The sequence below is a fragment of the Cuculus canorus genome, chromosome 3, assembly GCF_017976375.1.
Source record: "Cuculus canorus isolate bCucCan1 chromosome 3, bCucCan1.pri, whole genome shotgun sequence".
Classification (NCBI taxonomy): domain Eukaryota; kingdom Metazoa; phylum Chordata; class Aves; order Cuculiformes; family Cuculidae; genus Cuculus; species Cuculus canorus.
In genome coordinates this window covers 74418301-74436725 of record NC_071403.1, presented here as the reverse complement: position 1 = coordinate 74436725, position 18425 = coordinate 74418301, and the positions used below count along the sequence as shown (strand labels likewise).

The following is an 18425-nucleotide window of genomic DNA, read 5'->3' as shown; positions in this document are numbered from 1 at the left end:
GATTTGCCTGAGCACACAACAGGAAGGGGAGATTTAGATGAGAGATTGGGAAGAAATGTTTTTCTGTGAAGGTGGTGAGGCACTGGCACAGGTTGCCCGGAGAAGTCATGGCTGTCCCATCCCTGGAGGTGTTCAAGGCTGGGTTGGATGAGGCTTTGAGCAGCCTGATGCAGTGGAAGGTGTCCCTGACCATGGCAGGGGTGTTGGGACTGGATGATCTGCAAGGTCCCTTCCAACTCTAACCATTCTATGATTCTATGAAGTTCATGCCAGATTTATTCTGGCTAGGGGAAGACAGGTGGGACCTACTCTAACATAGATGTGGAAAATAGCAGGGCAGCTTATTTTTTGTTACATCTGAACCAGCGGAGAACTTGTCAGTCCTTGGCCTGTAGTGGTTTGGAGCTGGTACTCAAAAAGCAAAAGCTGGTGGTGTGGTTTCAGTTGCAGCATGGCTCACACAGGCTGCTCTCTGTGAATAGAAGTGCATGTGGCTGCCCAGTTTCGTAGCTGCGTTTCCAGCTTAAGCAACAGGGACTTGTGATTTTGTTTGCACGTAGTTCCTCCCCATTTCAGCAGAAAGGATAGAAATCCCATGTGTGTTTGAAAAGCTGCTTCCTGACTTGGCCAGCCTAAGGTTTTCATCAACATCAAACAAGGTCATAGGCAGCCCAGGGCATCATTTATGCCTTTGATTCTTGCTGTTCGCGTGGTGGGTTGCTCTAGCACGTGCAGCACAGAGGCACATCTTCAACTTTCAGCCAGGTTATGTTCTAAGGAATGCTCTTGCTAGGCAGTTCTTTCCACAGTGCTTCTCCTGTCTACTGTTGCTTGGGAGTTCCTAGAGACAGGAAAACCTGCATTCCCCAGTTTAGCATGCTATTTTTAAGGTTAGGTGCAAGGGCCTTTATGGCTTTTTCAAAGCTGGGAAGGTTTCTTCTAGATCCAGAGCTGACTTTTGCCTTTCGGGTCAATATTCAGCTTGTACAACCATCATTAAAAATCATAAGGTAGACCCATCAACCACATGAGTGGTTTGAAAATGAAATTATGATTATTGTTGGGCATGTCTAATGATATTTAAAGTTCCCGTACTTACCTTTTAGTTTTTGAACTCCAGGTTAAATTCAGATCGGGAATAGGGAGTATTAGTTCTTTTCTTTTTAAACGAAAAATCTGAGTTTCTTCTTCAATACCATGTGAGTTTAGGCTTTGAGAGAAAGATCTAATTCCCCACAAATCGCACTGACATAAGGGAAGAGCACATTACACATTGCAATCCACTGCCTTTGCTGTGTGTTTCTCTGCATCAGGGGCAAAGCACAGCAGCATGTGGTGAAAGCCAGGTCCTAACTGAAATCTGTTCTCTTGCCTGAATTCATGCCCACTGAGCACCTGTGCATTACAAAAGCAAACGTATGTGCTCACAGGCCTCACTGCACATCTCACACACTGCGGTATTTAGGGCCTTCACACAGGGGTAGGATGGTGTCCTCAAAGTGCTATCTTGAATCCCAGTCATCATTCTCCTTTCTTGTGATGAACTACACCCAAACACACTTAATTCTGAGTTATTTAGCAAATGGATCAGTTGTTGATGTGGTGCTCAGCGCTGGGGTCTTGGATGGGGCTTATATGGTCCCCAAAGTTTCCCAAGGTAGTGATGGATAACAGGAGACCATGCTTGCCAGCCTGGATGTCACCCATGGGATGAGCAAGATAAGAGCTCTGCTCAGAATGCATGTTTTTTTTTTGTCACGAGTTGATCCCTCCCACAGACATGTTGCTTCTGAGGACCTCCAGCCACACCCATCACCATGTCACCAGGAGTCACCATGTGGAAAGGCTGCATCTCTACCCCATAACACTGTGAGACCTTGGCTGGGCTGCTGAGAAACATGAGGCAGAAGGAGACACCCACACCTGAATGCATAGGACCACCCAGCTCTGCTGAAGCAATGAGGGGTGGAGGTGTAGGAGTAAGAACAGCTCCCCTGCCCCCTTGCCTGTGATGGGGCAGCTGCCGCAGAGGATAGGAGGAGGTGCAGCAGCAGGCACAATCCACCCACCACCACCTGACTGCCCTGGTGCCCCCAGCCTCAAATTGAGAACCTTCCCAAAGAAGCTTCTGTGCATGCACAGGAAGACCACCCCTCACATGCTAATGGGGCACAGACTTGCCCTATAAATAGAAATTGCCAAGGAGGCACGGCACGCATGCCCACCACTCCAAAAGAACCAGCTTGGAGAAGTGACCACATGTTCCTGAAGAACTGCTGCTGGAGTTGCTGCTGGATAGACCACATTTTCCAGAGGAACCACCATGCCCCATTGGAGTGGTAATGCTTTCCCCCCCTCCACCTACCCCCCGCCCCCTCTACATTTTCCCTCTTTCTTTCTTGCTTATCTTACTGTGCTGTCTTTTACTTTCCTAGCATTTTGGTGTGTTGGATCAAATCAGAGTTTTGTTTTGTGACCTTGGCTGTGTTCAGGGTGTCAGACTGTCATCTAACCAGATTGAGATCTGTTTTAGTGACTTTGGGAAGATGCTACTTGGAGTGCACCTGACTATCTGGTTTGTTATTTTGGTTATGTGTCTAAATTAAGCACTGCATTTCATTTTACCCTGGGAGACTTGTTGTTATCTGGTTTGCTGTGCAGGTATCAAACAACCCTCCCTCTTTGACTCTGCAGGTCAGAGGGGGCCCAAACACTAGTGGTTTTGAGAGCCAGCCCTGACAAGTGCCCACAAGTTCTTCTCCACAGGGCTGCTCTCAATCATGTCGTTCTCCATCCTGTATTGAAACTGCAGTTTGCCCCAGCCCGGGTGCAGGACTTAGCACTTGGCTCTGTTGAACCTCATGAGGTTCACAAAGGCCCGCTTCTCCAGCTTGTCCAGGTCCCTCTGGATGACATCCTATCCTTCTAGTGTGACAACTGCACAACTTAGCTTGATGTTATCTGCAAACTTGGTGAGGGTGCACTTGATCTCTCTGTCTGTGTCATTGATGAAAATATTACACAGCTCTGGTCCCAGTACAGACCCCTGAGGGCACCACTTGTCACGGATCTCCACCTGGACATATTGAGCCGTTGACCACTACTCTCTGAATGGGACCATCCAACCAATTCCTTATCCTTGTTTTATTTACTGGGCCCTCATCTTTAGCAGCAGCTAAGAACAGGTGAAGATGAAGGAACTGGGATTGATTAGCCTGGAAAAGGGGAGGCTGAGGGGAGACCTCATCGGTCTCTACAGCTCCCTGAAAGGTGGTTGTGGTGAGGTGGGTGCTGGTCTCTTCTCCCAAGTAAGAAGAGATAGGATGAGAGGAAACAGCCTCAAGCTGCACCAGGGGAGGTTTAGGTTGGATATTAGGAAAAAATTCTTTACTGAAAGTGTGGTGAAGCACTGGAAGAGGCTGCCCAGGGCAGTAGTGGACTTCCCATCCCTGTAGATGTTAAAAAAAGTGTGTAGATGTGGTGCTTTGAGACATAGTTTAGTAGGCATAGTGGCATTGGACTGGATGGTCTTAGAGGTCTTTTCCAAACCTAATGATTCTATGATTCTATATTTCTATGACTACCACTATATTGTTATTCTCCATGCTTAGTCTGAAGGCCAACAAATCAGTTCTAAAGAAGAATTGTCAGTGACTGCAACAGGCTTTTTGGTCCATGGATGTTCCATATGGATACTTCTCTGGGTAGCTGAATTCAGAGTACTGAGGCAATGTTCACTTGGTCTGATGCTTCAGGTCCATCCAAATAATATATCACACAGATCATCAGCATCTGTATATCATGTGTTTTAATAAACTGTATAACTAGCAGAAAAATAGTTTTGGATGCGTTTGTCCCCCTTCCCCATAAAATAAAAACAGTCAAATGAAAACCAAAATAATGTCAACCCCAAAACAGAAGAGAAAAATAGTCCCAGAGCAAAGCTGACACACAATACAAAGTTGGAAAAAAAAAATCTTTGATGACATTCTCGGGTAAAGAAATCATGTTTGTAAAACACAAGGCAGTGACTAATAAAATGCTTATTTTTTTGATCAGTTCCTCTCTTCTCTGTGTGTATATATATGTAGATACATATCTATCAATCCTGATAGACCCTTGGCGGGATGAAATGGTACATCTGTAAGACCAAAAAAAATAGAAGAGTGACTGTAAGGAAGGAGTAAAGAAGAAAAAAATGTATCATTTCAGTCAGTGAAGTAAGGATAATTCCCTTGCAATGTACCATTGCACTGCTTAGCAAGGGAAATGCTTGTCTCTCCATGGCTATGCTGTGTCCCTGGTCCATGGATGAGCTGTAAGCTTATAATCTGAGTGGGGTCCTTCACTGCTTGGTGAATGAGCAGCACCTCAGAAATGTAGAAAGCATTCCTTCTCCTGGTTAATTCCCATGCTTTATCATGATGTTTGATTTAAAATTGATCAATATTTCAGTCTGCATTTTTACCCCCCCGAGGTTTCTTGCATTGACTGCTTTGCAGGTCCCCACGGTAAGGCGGAGTAACCCAGACAAGCAATATGCCACAGGAATGTGCTGTTATCACAATGTGACTGGATGGAGGAGTTGATTTTACAACAGATCCCATGCTACTTTGACCTCACACTCAGTCTGTGGAGCCAAGTCTTGCAGTAGCCTCAGCCATTCTGCACTGGATGAGCCTGTAGGTCACATCGTAATCCAAAAACAAGGGTAGGAAAGAAAAAAATATTTTTTATTTCCTTTTCTCATTCCATGGAAACCTATGGACACAAGAGGTGTAGGCAATGCCATTCTGCGCTGAGGTCTCTGCTTCGCACTTAGGCAAATGAGTCCTGCATTCAAAAAAAAGAAAACATATTCTTCCTCCTGTTGTTATATTGCTCTTTCAGAGAACCAACCACTGTTCATGCTTTCCCAGACCTCGGTGCCGTGCTTAACAAGCAAACCAAGCACAAACTCATGCTGGCTGCAAAGTTCAGGTAACCAAGAAGGTATTAAAAGAACAGCTCATTTTGCCAGCTTCTTGTAAACACCATATTGCAAAGAAGACATAGGCAAAACACTTTTCTCCACACCTACCCTAGCTGCCTTCCTTTGGTTTTCCTTTTTCTTTCTCTCTTTATCTTTTTCCTTTTCTCTTTTGCTCTTTCTCTCTTTCTTTCTTGTACTGGTGTTAATGAAGAGAAGCAAAACTTGTGCATCACAAATGATGGAACTCTCCTCACCCCAGCCAGCTACCCACCCTATAATAATGTACAAACCCATCTTATCCTGTACCTGCCCCCCCAGAAGGTGTTTGTTTGCTTCTTGATCTTTTTGGAAAAATCATGCATTCTGATCTGCTGGGGAGTTCTGCAGTGCAGGTGCTGGGTGGCTGGTTCTCCCTCTTTCCTGAGGCTCATAAGTGATTGTTTTTGGACAGATAGGCAATAAGAGCCACAGCCACCCCAACGTAGATGCCAGTTCCGATTGTGATGGACAGGACAGCCAGGAAGAGTGCTCGACGGGAGTTGGAGCTTGCATGGTGGAAGTCCCCCTTGGCTACTGCTTTGTTTGTCTGCAAGACATATAACAACAACAATATAATATATTTATTTGTTTCATCTGGAAATGAAGATGTGATGCTCATTTTTTGGGTGAAACATGGTCCTGGGATATGACAGTAACTGGTTAGAAAACAGATATGTTTTTAGACAAATAAGCTTATTTGCACAGCTAGGATGATGATGAAACCAAAGGCATCACAAATGGTACTTTTAAGTGCCTTTAAGCTTAAACATATCCTAAGATTTAATACTATGCATCATGATGATTTCTGAGATGGCTCAGCCTCCCCTGATGACATAGACAAATGGGCTGTGAGCCAAGGGTCTGATATGTCCCTTCCAGACACAGCTACAATCCTTTTTCTGTGAGGTGGCTGAATTCCAGCCTGGATGGGAAAGGTAACAAGGGAAAAACCCTTTAAAAATGCCACTTGCACAAAAACATTCTTCCAAGTCAGGTGAAATGTTCAATCTGTTCTCACCTGGACAAGGACAAGAGGGGCTGAATTTTCCCTTCCAAGGCAGTACAGAGACGCCAGACACCACCAGTTTCCTTGCATCTAACTCGGGCCTGATCTCTAGCGCAGGACAAGCACCTAGGAATGCAGAGCTAGTAGGCAACTTGTCAGCCTTGATGCAGATGAACACTTAGGCACACGAGAAGGTCATTTCCCTTGATTATCAGAGGAATGATGCACATGCTCAATAGGTGTTGGAGCCATGGTCTTCTCCCCTAGGCATCTCCCCTGGATCTGTCAGCTGAAAGAAGAGTTCCCATTTTGATGGTGTTAAAGTGGTTTCTGTGTCTCTTGCTATGGTTTCCAGTAGTTCAGAAGACTAATCCAAAGCTCTGGTAATTATATCACATCTTTTATGTATCTTTGAGTATCCAAGCAGGTGCTTTGAATTCAACCTGATCAGCTGAAGTTCCCAAAGTTGTATTGAAAGCATTTAGGCTTCAGCACAACAAACCTCACAAAGCTACAGCTTGTTAGTAGAGTTCTCAATAATGAACACAGAAATCAGAATCACAGCTGAGTGGGGATTGTCCCCTGTTGTGATCCCACAGTCACACTGATGTCAATGGGATGGCCACTGCAGAAAGCTATACCTCAAGTCTGAGAAGTATTCAAGTATCAGTTCTTCTAACACACCTTCCAGGCACCCCCGAGCCCTGGAGGCAAGATAAAGAAAAAGTCTTGCTCAAAACAGGCAAAGGAAAGGTAAAATTGGACAGGACTGATCTAATCATCAACAAGACCACCTAATGCCACTTCAGTGGGTCTCAGTCTTGCAGAATGACAAAAGGAGGATGTCATTTTTATAGACTGTGGTGTGATAACAGCAAAGTCACCCAGCAGCCGGTAACAGATCTGTCACATACGAGAAAAGTCTTGTAGAAGCAAATGAGATCCATAAGTTCAGAGACAGCCTTTGTTCCCTTGTTACCATGATTGAGGAATTTGTAATCCTTTAATTGTATTTCTCCACAAATGATCGATTTGCTGGGACATTTTCTGCTTCAGTGTCATCTATTGCTCTATTTTTGCCTTTTCTTTTTTTTTTTTTTTTTACTCTCTTGCTACTCAGAGCAATTTACAGCAGCTGAATGACAAGCTTCCACTCTGGAAAGAAGGCTTCTGGCCTTTCTGTCAATGACTTTATTAGGAGAACCGTCTCTTCTCATTCATCAACCTAATTTTTTTAAGCATGATGCTTTATAATATTTCAGGCTGTAACAATGTAAAACAATACATATTGAAAGAGAGAAAGAGAGAAATAGTAGAGTGCAGATAGGAAGAAAATGGTAATATAGGAACAGTAACAAATAAACAACTCCGGGTCATGTCCTGTTCAGCCAGGCCCCTCAGCAGGTGACACGGATTTTCTGAACTTCTATAGGACCTCAAGAGAAGAATCTTTTCCAGAAAAAAATCTAGGGGTTTCAGGGATCATGGAAATATTTCTTAGGGTCATTTAAGAGTCTTGGCAAGGAAAGTAGAGAAAATGTTGGTCATCAAAAGAAGTGTGACCAGCAGGTCGAGGGAAGGGATTCTGCCCCTCTACTCTGCTCTCAGGAGACTTCACCTGGAGTCCTGTGTCCAGTTCTGCAGTCTTCAGCACAGGGAGGACATTGATCTGTTAGAGCGAGTCCAGAGGAGGTCACAAAGATGATCTGAGGGCTGGAGCACCTCCCATATGAGGACAGGCTGAAAGAGTTAGGCTTGTTCAGCCTGGATAAGAGAAGGCTCTGGGGGGACCTTATAGCAGTCTTCCAAGACGTAAAAAGGCCTACTGGAAAGCTGTGGAGGGGCTCTTTAACAGGAAGTGCAGGGACAGGATGAAACAGTTTTAAGCTGAAAGAGGGGAGGTTTAGATGAGATCTTAGGAAGAAATGTTTTCCTCTGGGGGTGGTGAGGCACTGGCACAGGTTGCCCAGAGAAGCTGTGGATGCCCCATCCCTGGAGGTGTTCAAGGCCAGGTTGGATGAGGCTTTGAGCAACCTGATGTAGTGGAAAGTGTCCCTGCCTAAGGCAATGGGGTTGGAACTGGATGGGCCTTGACGTCCCTTCTAACCCAAACCATTCTATGATTCATGTCTCCTCAAAGATTTTCTTCAGGCATCTGCTACCCATCACAGCATTGATAAAAGACCTGAACAGAGAGGCTCTTCTTAACAGAAGTTAGGTTACATTTCTCAGGCAAAAGTAAATGTGCAGCACCGAAGCTATTTGAGCCTTTGAATAAACTGAGGTAAACAGTTTCAACCCCCCAAATTGAGGAAAAAGTAGAAAAAGCTGGAACATTTCATTTTGACATTTCTGAAATGTCACATTATGTTATGGAAAATTCTGCAACATTTTGGATTGACCTCTTTTAAATTAAACTCTATACAGTTTCAAACCAGTATTTTTTTCTACTTAAAAACAGACGGAAACTCAAAGGGAAAAGAAACCTTTAGCCAAAGTGTCAAATGATCTGAAAACTTGACAGTATGTCTTGATTGGATCCAATAAAAGATGTCGGATTTACTCAAAATGATGTGTTGAACAACCCAAAGGGATTCAGAAGGCTGATTTGTAAAGCACTATTAGCTTTTTTTTTCTGATAGGATCTTCAACCCAGTGACAAACCTGCTCACAAAGAACAGGTTTTTCTCTTGAAGGGCTCTTTGAGGACAGCCCTGACCTTTGTGAAGGGATTGGACCTATGATGAAAATCCAGCTTCTCATTAAAATGTTCAGCCCAGCAAAACCAGATGTCTTGTATTAGTCACATGTTGCCACAGAGGTGCTGATTTTTTCAGTTCCTGTCTTTACAATATAGCTTGATTTTGCTTGGGGAACAGGTCTGAGCTTTCACAGAACTTCTAGTTTCAAACAAATTACCAGCTTGTGTGGGAGTTGTTTATTTTCTTTTAACCTAATGCATATTTTTGTGACTTAGCAAAATCAAATCCCCCCTATATGGAATTCTGAATGTAGAGTGCATTGGTAAGGACCCATGGGAAGGACAATCATATGCTCTTCCTTTATTCCATTCAGAAAAGTTTCCATTGGGATGGAGAAACCATCAACACAGAAACCATTTTCCACCAGTGTAAAACTAGTCTGGAAGGGTTTGCTTATCACAAAGAAATTTTTTTGTTGCTATTCCCTACTTCATAAAACCATCCCATTACTCCCTGGTGTCACTATACTCAAATTGCACATTTCTGCAGGACTAAGCTAAACAAATCTGGCAAATATTTACTCTACAAAATGCAATTGAGGCCAATGTTGTAAGTAAAGTTAGTAAAATAGTTAAAGTAGAATCAGTTTTCTCCCTTCAGCTAAGTCTTGTTTGACTTCATTTTCGGAAAGCTAACTTCATGTTTCTCAGACACTGTCTGTTTCTAGAAGTGATAAAACAGGGCACTGGGATGCAGAAAGGCCATTGCTTATACTTATTCCTATAGAAACCAATGCCATTGTTGAGCTGATGGAATGCTGTAAGTCAAAGGGGTGGAAAAGGGTTGCACCTGCAGGGTGGGGGGTGGACATGAGAGGTGACCCCAAACTGACCAACAGAAAATTCCAGCCCATATACGTCATACTTGGTATATAACTGAAGGATCACAAGGCTTAAGCCTTTTTCTTTGATGGCTGATGTCCAGTGAGGACTTTGTCTGCCTTTTTGTCCCTGATCCCAGATCCATGCGTTCCTGAGTCCAGCCCACGACTTTTCCCTGTGCCTGCTCTGTACCACCAATGGTGACATAGTCATTGACAGGGGAGGTGATACAATGTCATAGATTTGTGTATATTTTATTATTTTCTTATTCATAGTTGAGGCTCTGGAGTGTGTCCAGAGATGAGCAACAAAGCTGGTAAAGGGGCTGGAGAATAAGTCTTACGAGGAGTGAGGAGCGGCTGAGGGAACTAGGGTTGTTTAGCCTGGAGAAGAGGAGGCTGAGGGGAGACCTTATTGCTCTCTACAACTACCTGAAAGGAGGTTGTGAAGAGGGGGGTGCTGGCCTCTTCTCCCGAGTGACAGGGGACAGGACAAGGGGGAATGGCCCCAGGCTGTGCCAGGGGAGGTTCAGATTGGATATCAGGAAGAAATTTTTCACAGAAAGGGTCATTGGTCCCTGGCAGAGGCTGCCCAGGGAAGTGATTGAGTCACCATCCCTGGAGGTATTTAAAAGACGGGTAGACGAGGTGCTCAAGGACATGGCTTAGTGGCAGATAGGAATGCTTGGACTTGATGATCTAAGAGGTCTTTTCCAACCTAGTGATTCTATGATTCTTCATTATTATTACTTCTTTAGAGCTGTTTTAGTTTCCAACCCACACGTCTTTTTCTGTCATTTTTCTTTGCCCTTTTCCTGGGGTAGGGGAAGGAAATTGGGACACAACTGTTCACATTTAGCTGCCAATCAAGCTGGACTGGGGATAAACTGTAACACCATTACTCCCCAGCGTCACTATATGCAAACTGCAGCATTTCTGCAGGATTAAGCTAAACAGATCCGGCAAATAGTAACTACACAAAATGCAATTGAAGCCAATTTGAATAGGTTAGCATCTGGCTACAAACAAGCTGATTTTCTTCATTTTTTATTTATTTATTTTTTAAACAGAGATCAGATCTTTTGTATCTCTTTGAACTTTGAGGAAGTCCCTTGGGTTGGGTACCCATCCAACAGCTTATGACCCAGATCATTTGATGCCTTACACAAGGAAGTGGTGACTTCCATACCTGGAAAGCCTGTGCTCTAGTGATCGCCATGGGTGAAATGAGAAGAGGAAATGTCTTTTGTAGATTAAAGAGCCCGATCAGACTGAGTCTCACCAGCTTTTCCTTGAAGCGGTAGGAAAGGTGAAAACTATAGTCATTAAAACCAAAACCAAACCAGGACATCTAAATGCATACAGTGGTGAGGCTGTTCCTTGGTCTTCACAGTGTCTGTACCTCGGTACTGCTAGCTGAAAGATAAAACTTCTCTATTTAGAAGGAATGTCTACCTAAGCCTACAATCAGACACTGCATATAGACAAGCAGACGCAGAAATTCAAATATCCGGAGCCAAAAGAGGTACAAGTACAGAGAGTGATATCTGTTGTGTACGCTTCTGAGTCATTGCAGCCAGCCACAACACTGGGACCTCAGGCGTCAAAACAAACCCATTCTCCTTTTTCAACACCTGTTTTTGGGTCAAACGAGAAATGTTTGCACAATGCCACCATGATTAAAATTTCTCAGAAAAAGAAAAAAAGTCGGTTTTAGCTAATTAAAAAAATAAAATCCTGTATTTCACATAAAAATATCAAGCAAGAAAATACTCATCAAAATTTGGTTAAAAATGAGGTGACATTTACAGTGTGCTAGACTACCAACTACCACAAGGCAGGATGTGTTAGATTGATGCTATGTCCACTTGCACTAAACAACCCCATCCTGGATGTCCACAGTGCCTGTGAGGGTCATGATTTGTACAGCGCCCGGTGCCACAGATGCTCCAGTCTACAGAGAAGCTTTGCCTAAGATGACAAATACCTGCATTCCTCCAGGCTTTTCTGCTCAATTAGAGATGGGGATGGGGTAATGTGCACCACCAGGGCCCTTGCCAACCCCATAAGGTTGATGTACCAAATGGTACAAACACACTCTTTGCCATTCATAACCAGCCTGGAAATGGATATCTGTGAATTCCTCCTTGCAGACTCAGCTCTGGACTCACTAAAGCAATATTTGCTTTTGTTACTTCTTTGCCCTGAAAAGCAAAGTCTCAGCTATGAATATTACTGTGCTGAATAATAATCTAATATTAACTAGACCATCATGCTTGACTCTGGAGAGTAATGCAGCCAAGACTGACTGATGCAAGAATGAAGATCCAAATGCCTTCCTTACCAACAAAAGACTTAATTCACTGCAGCCTCTTCAGCTAAGTCCCTTAATTTAAGTAGTAAGGAATACAGACAGCTATTCAAATGGGTTTAACAGTGGATGCAGAAGTAAGTGTTTTCCTAATAAAAATTACATTATCTATGGATCTATCCATTTGCTTCTTCCTTTCTTTGGCAAGACTGTGGCTGGCAGTCAGGTGATTGATGAACCAATTTAATACACTCTTTGGGCAGCAGTGGGACCAACAGGTTTGATAAACAGGGCAGGGGACAAGTGCAAGACAAGTCATGAATTATGAATGGGGGATAATTTATCGCATAGCACCAGGCAAGTTCCCTCACTGCACAGCCAGAAGATGAGATACTTTTCTTGCAAAGGTTTTGTGTCCCTGGACTACTCCTGCCTCTTTATTTTCTCTTGGTCTGGGTTCTCTGAATGCCCAGATAAAACTATCAACTTTCTGGCACATGGGTACTCCAAAGATGAAAAGAGGGTCTTGAGCAAATACCAGCCCCATGTCAATCCTCTCTTTAGAGGCTTTGGAAGTAAGCCAGGAAAGTGAGGAGGGGCAGAGGAAGAAGGGGTAAGGAGAGCTGGAAGGTTTACCTTACTTTGTTCAAATAATAAAATGACTGTCTTGTTGTTTAGAAATACCTTCAAGGAACTTCCCTGGAGTTTCCACTTGAGCTTTTGCAAAACATATTCATCATGTCTCTGGGCTACATGTTTTATAGGCTGGGAGAAGATGAATACTGTACCTCCACAGCTGCAAGGCCAAAAAACTCTACTGCATCCACAGTGACTCATATATCACACTCACAAAATACCTTCCAGTACACTGTATCTGTAAACATGAAACACATTGATCACAATTATTAATTCTTTCTCATCTGCCTGAGTCTGGAGAGCAGGAATGGCTCCATGTAGGAGGAGAAGCGGGTGTCTTGATCCCTTTGGTCAGCTATTGAGAGGACTTCTTTTCACTTCATGGGAAGAAATGGCCAGCAGGGAGCAGGAACGCACAAGCTCCGTGCAGCCATTGGCCAGATCCATGCAAAAAAATACCACAGAATCATAGAGTGGTTTGAGTTGGAAGGGACCTTAAAGATAATCTAGGAGAAACTCACACAGAAAACACTTTTGCTCCAGTATCTTCTCCTGCATTTCTTCTAATCGAAAAAACTGGCTACTTTTTTTAACTTGCCCGAGTTGTACTTTTGCTGATCACAATTTCAGGGCAATATCTTCTCCCTTCAGGCTCACATTACTTATTTTCACTGACAGTGAGTGAAAGACTATAGAGTCTTTCCTAAAGATACATGTGGGGGAAGGATGAAGTCAGGATTCACCTCGTAACCATGAATGACAGCAGGGAGGTGCCAATCAGCAAGGGAAAGCACTGGGCTGTCAGACACCTGACATAAGGGTTGGGACATGAAAGGATAGTTTTCAGTCGTCGCGAGAGCATCAAAGGGACTATGGAGTCCCATTGAACAGTTCCACAGGCAGAAATAGAGATCTAAATAAATGACAAATGGTTCTTTGTAATTTCTGTTGTGCCCATAGCGTAATAAAATCTTCAGCCTGAGGCAACGTGCCTTTCAGCTACTTAGGAGCTCTTCTGGAGGTTTCATCATTTCTATGGGGAAGTTGGCCCAGGAAATACACATTAGTCATAAACAGCCATTCCCTGCCTGGAACTTGCTGTGGAAACAGAGCATGCATCACCTGAAATGCAGGCACTCCTAAACAGATACACAAACCTCCTGGGTTCGATGTTCCACCTAATGTCTGCTGACACTTAAGTTGCATTTCCTCTTCAGATGAAGGCATCCAACCTAGCCTAAGCTAGCCTTCTTAACTACTGTGTCCAAACCCAGTTGCTGGGTCATCTTGTGGAAATTCCCATCCACAGTGCTGATAGAGACTAGAGAACTTGCTTGGGATTGATGTCTTTCCTTCAGTGAGGGAGCAGCCGCACTCTGAGCATTTAGAAGACTTAAAGCGTAAGATCTTGATCACATCCTGCTCTCTCACTGTCTTGTAGCAATGAGATCCAGATGGGATGGCTGAATAGGACCTTGAGAGAGCAAATGCCTATCCACACAGAACTTCCCCTGGGACAATGCTGAAATACTACCAGTACTTGGGTAGCAGTGACAAAAGGGTAATAGAAGGATGTCACCAGAGTTTTGTTAACACATGGAGAGGGGATAAACTGGCATATGCAGCTGCTTTGCTAGAGGCTTTGCCACATGTCCTAAGTGCTCTGCTGCTCCTCAGAGTGACAAAACAAAATCCAATGTGAAAATATAGTCCTGAAGGATTTCTTTCATCAGTGAACCCTCATTCTAGTATACAGGGTTGTGCCCTCAGCAGGCTGGGCTACATCCAAAGCCAGCAGAGCAGGGAGGTCATTCTGCCCCTCTGCTTAGCTCTCGTGAGACTTCACCTGGAGCCTTGTGTTCAGTTCTGGAGTCCTCAGCATAGGAACGACATGGATCTGTCAGAGTGAATCCAGAGGAGGCTATGAAGATGACCTCAGTGCTGGAGCACCTCCCATATGAGGACAGGCTGAGAGAGTTTGGCTTGTTCAGCCTGGAGAAGGCTCTGGGGAGAGCATAAAGCAGCCTTCCAGTACTTAAAGAGGGCCTACACGAAAATTAGAGAGAGGCTCTTGAGCCACCTTCCCTGGAGGTGTTGAAAGGACAGGTAGATGAGGTGCTGAGAGGCATGGTTTAGGGACTGTTAGGAATGGTTGGACTCAATGATCCATTGGGTCCTTTCCAACCTAACTATTCTATGATTCTATTATGTGAGTGCACTGAATTGGACACTTGCTGCTTCCCAGCAGCAACCCCTCTGACCTGACTCAGCTCCTTCCTTCTCTTGACTGTTCAGCACGGCAATAGAGCAAACAACGGGTTCATTGCAGTGAAAGCAGGAACAGGAACCTTTGTGCGGGCACTGAAAAGGGCAGGCTGGTGACTCTCCTGTGTCTAGAGTAGTCTCTTTTATTACATTTCAAGGACAGGTGTCGTTTAACCAAATATTACTCCAGCAAGAACTTCAAGCGGTATTTCCTTCTTCGTGAGCATCGCCTTCTTTGCTCTGCAACAGCAGAGGAACTTCCAGCCTGGCCAAAATCCCACCAAGCTCCTGAACGGTGACAGGGCAGGTAAAAACATGAGGCCTGAGAATGGGATTTCTACTGCCACCAAGTTAAATGATGCTGTGTTGATGTAAGGAGATGTACTGGGAACAATATTTAGACCTGGAAACCCATGAAAGGGTCAGGGGAAGAGAATGTGATTGGGGAGAAGAGGGTGTAAATGGAGAATCAGATGAAGCTGCCTCTTCTGCATGTTCAACTTTCATAACATCTGTGTTTGAGGCGTCAGATCATTTTTGTATCAATGTTTTCTGCTGGAATTTGAAAATATGACGTAGGGAAGGACGTGATTCAGCCCCTGGCTGGTGCTGCCTGTGGTGTTTGATTGTGTATTCAAGTGCAGATACAACTATAAATGTCCGAGATTTCGGCACTTTGAAAAACAAGAGTATAATAATGAGAACAGCAGGCGTCAAAGGCCTGGATGAGCAGAATGCGGAGAGATGTTTTTAGACAAGCTCCACAGCAACAGCAGTTCATTTGATTGCACTTGAGAGCATGAGACCTCAGCCTGTGATACAACAGCAATACTGTATTCCTGGCATATACAGGAATTTGGATATTTATGGAAAAGATTATGATCTCCCCCCAGTACTTTGCTTCTAGCCTTTGAGCAGATGTTGCCATTTTGTGATCAAAGAGAACATTTGGGAAAGGTAACATGTGGTGAGGCCTAGTTTATACATAGACATACACACACACACACACACACGTTCGCGCGCCCTCACAGACTTATATGTAGCTGACATGGATTTGCATTCCCACAAATAGACATATTCATCATCTGCCTAGAGGCTGGATGCACATATCTAGGTACAACTTAAGTTTATCGGCCAACTATTACTGACCAATTCAGTCCCAATGGGCTCCTTTATTTCTCCTGTTTTGATGACTGATTGTTTCTTCTTTATGTGAAGACACAGAGTTTAAAATGTGGGCATTACCGAGGAAGAGAAATCTGGAAGTGATTCCTAGTTTTCAGGTTTCGTTTTGTGAGTTGGGAGAAGTTGCCCTCAATGCAGGGGACACCATGAGGTACTTTTTGTCCATGCTGCATCTACCCCCGTCACAAGATCTGGATTGGGACTGACTGGACCATACCACAGATGAGTTTGCATTTCAGGACTGTCAAGAGTCTCCTGATATTGTATCTGGTATGTGGTCAGCAACAGAGGTCACCAAGAGTCTGTGGAGTATTCTTGGACATATTCAAAACTCCACTGGATATGATCCTGAGCAACCTGCTCTATGAATCTGCTTGAGCAGGGAGGATGATCTAGGCTATCTCTAGAGGTCACTTCCAACCTCAATCATTCTGTGATATTGTGAAGATTTGACAGTTGTACAAAGCTGTGAAAGCTGTTATTCACTGTCAATTTCATTATACGCAAATATAACCAGAGAAGTTTCTCTCTCTGTTTCACAGGCAAAAGCAGGGCTTTTAAAGCCCTGTGATGACTTTGCTAGGGGTCCACTGAAGGACCTGCTGCAGGTAGGTTCCTACATTTGGAAAAAGCTACATTCAGAGCAGGATGCCAACAGCATCCTGATTTGCACCAGAAATGATGTGGCCAGCAGGAGTAGGGAAGGGATTATCCTCCTATACTCGGCACTGGTGAGGCTGCACCTTGAAGCCGGTGTTCAGTTTTGGGCCCGTCTCTACAAGAAGGACCTTGAGGGGCTGAAGCATGTCCAGAGAAGGGGTACGAAGTTGGGGAAAGGTCTGGAGCAAAGCAGTTATGACGGGCGGCTGAGGGACCTTGGGTTGTTTAGTCTGTCATGATTGCTCTAGGCAATAGTGTCCAGCTGGGGTTAATTCTACCAGCTACCTGAAAGGAGGTTGTAGTAAGGTGGGTGCTGGTCTCTTCTCCCTGGTAACTAGCAATAGAATGAGAGGAAATGGCCTTAAGTTGTGCCAGGGAAGATTTAGACTGGATATCAGGAAAAGTTTCTTTACTGAAAGAGTGATGAATCAGTGGAAGAGGCTGCCCAGGGAAGTGGTGGAGTCTCCACCCTTGGAGGCGTTCAAGAAGTGTGTAGATCTGACGCTTTGGGATATGGTTTAGTAGGCAAAGTAGGGTTGGCTGATGGTTGGACCTGATGATCTTAGAGGTCTTTTCCAGCCTTAATGATTCTGTGATTCTATGATTTGGCCTTTGCCTTGCTCTATGCTTTTCTGAACAACAAACGGACTTCATTACCTATGGGAGAACTACTGTTCTGCTTACTTGATGACCAAAATTGGCCAATGGTTTGAAAAGTTATCAGTGAGGGTGAATGGACAGATGGACAGACAGACAAATACAAAGGCCACAAAAAATTAATACAAACTGCAGATTTCCCTAGTGTATGGATTACCTGTGTATGGTAGCAGAAAGGAAATGCCTAGGCTTGATTTGCTATTGATTGCATCAGGAACGTCCTCACAGACAATAGAGCTGTAAGATAACTAAATAGCAGCAAGTCATAAATTCAATTCCTGCTAGCTGTTGGTGGTTCGCTTTCCCAAGGGCAAGTAGTAAGTGCCTGGCGTGGCCTTACAGAGCCCAGGGATAAAAAGTAGGACTGAAACTTCACATACCTCTTTTCCTACCCACCACCCTTTCCCACCACCAGTGGCAGCTCCCTTCTCTCATAGTCTGCACTTTCCCATCTCCTGACTTTGGCTCTAAGCCCAGAGGATGGTAGCAACCCAGCAGGGTACCATGAAAGTCTTGCTTCAAGTGCCTCAAAGCTTTGGGAATCCCTGTGAGACAGAGATATAAATGGCCCTGGGCAAAATTATCTCTTTCTAGCAGACACTAAGGTGTTTTAAAAATGTGATGTGTTACTTTTCTCTTCTGATTAAAATGATTATCACCTCCTCCCTACATAAAACAAAATATCGTGCTTTGGTCAAATAAAACATTTCATTAAATTGCATACACATTCTCCCCCCCCCCCTTTATTAAATATTTAATTCCCTGAAAAATGGTGAAGAAGATCATAAAGGACACTCTGATCTCTGCTCCCTCTGACACCAGAGATGTCAAATTGTACTTTTTTCCCTACTGAACTCACCAGCAAAGTATTTTATATCAAAGGGCAGTCTCAAAGGAGAATTCTCTTAGAAGCTGTATTTCTCAAATCATCTCTCAACTTTTACCAAAGCACATACTGTAGATATTATTTGGGAACATTAAGAAAGTATTACAGAAGTAGAGAGAACCATAGAATCCTAGATTGGTTTGGGTTGCATGGGATCTTAAAGCTTATCCAGTTCCAGCCCCTCTGCCATGGGCAAAGATACCTCCCACTGGATCAGGTTGCTCAA

At 44.0% G+C, this 18425-nt stretch overlaps 1 protein-coding gene across 5 annotated transcripts in view; it reads right to left on the bottom strand.

Annotated features, from left to right (window-relative positions):
* SYNDIG1 (synapse differentiation inducing 1) overlaps window positions 1-18425 on the bottom strand; it is a 100048-nt gene that overhangs the window by 13795 nt on the left and 67828 nt on the right. For 2 of the 5 annotated variants that reach the window (XM_054063940.1, XM_054063941.1), the window contains exon 4: window positions 3529-5558. The exons of 1 other annotated variant lie outside the window; for it this stretch is intronic. In XM_054063940.1, coding sequence (XP_053919915.1) covers window positions 5400-5558 — 159 coding nt within the window. In that variant the 3' untranslated portion in view covers window positions 3529-5399. 2 more of the 5 variants (XM_054063943.1, XM_054063942.1) reach the window with 2 other exon arrangements.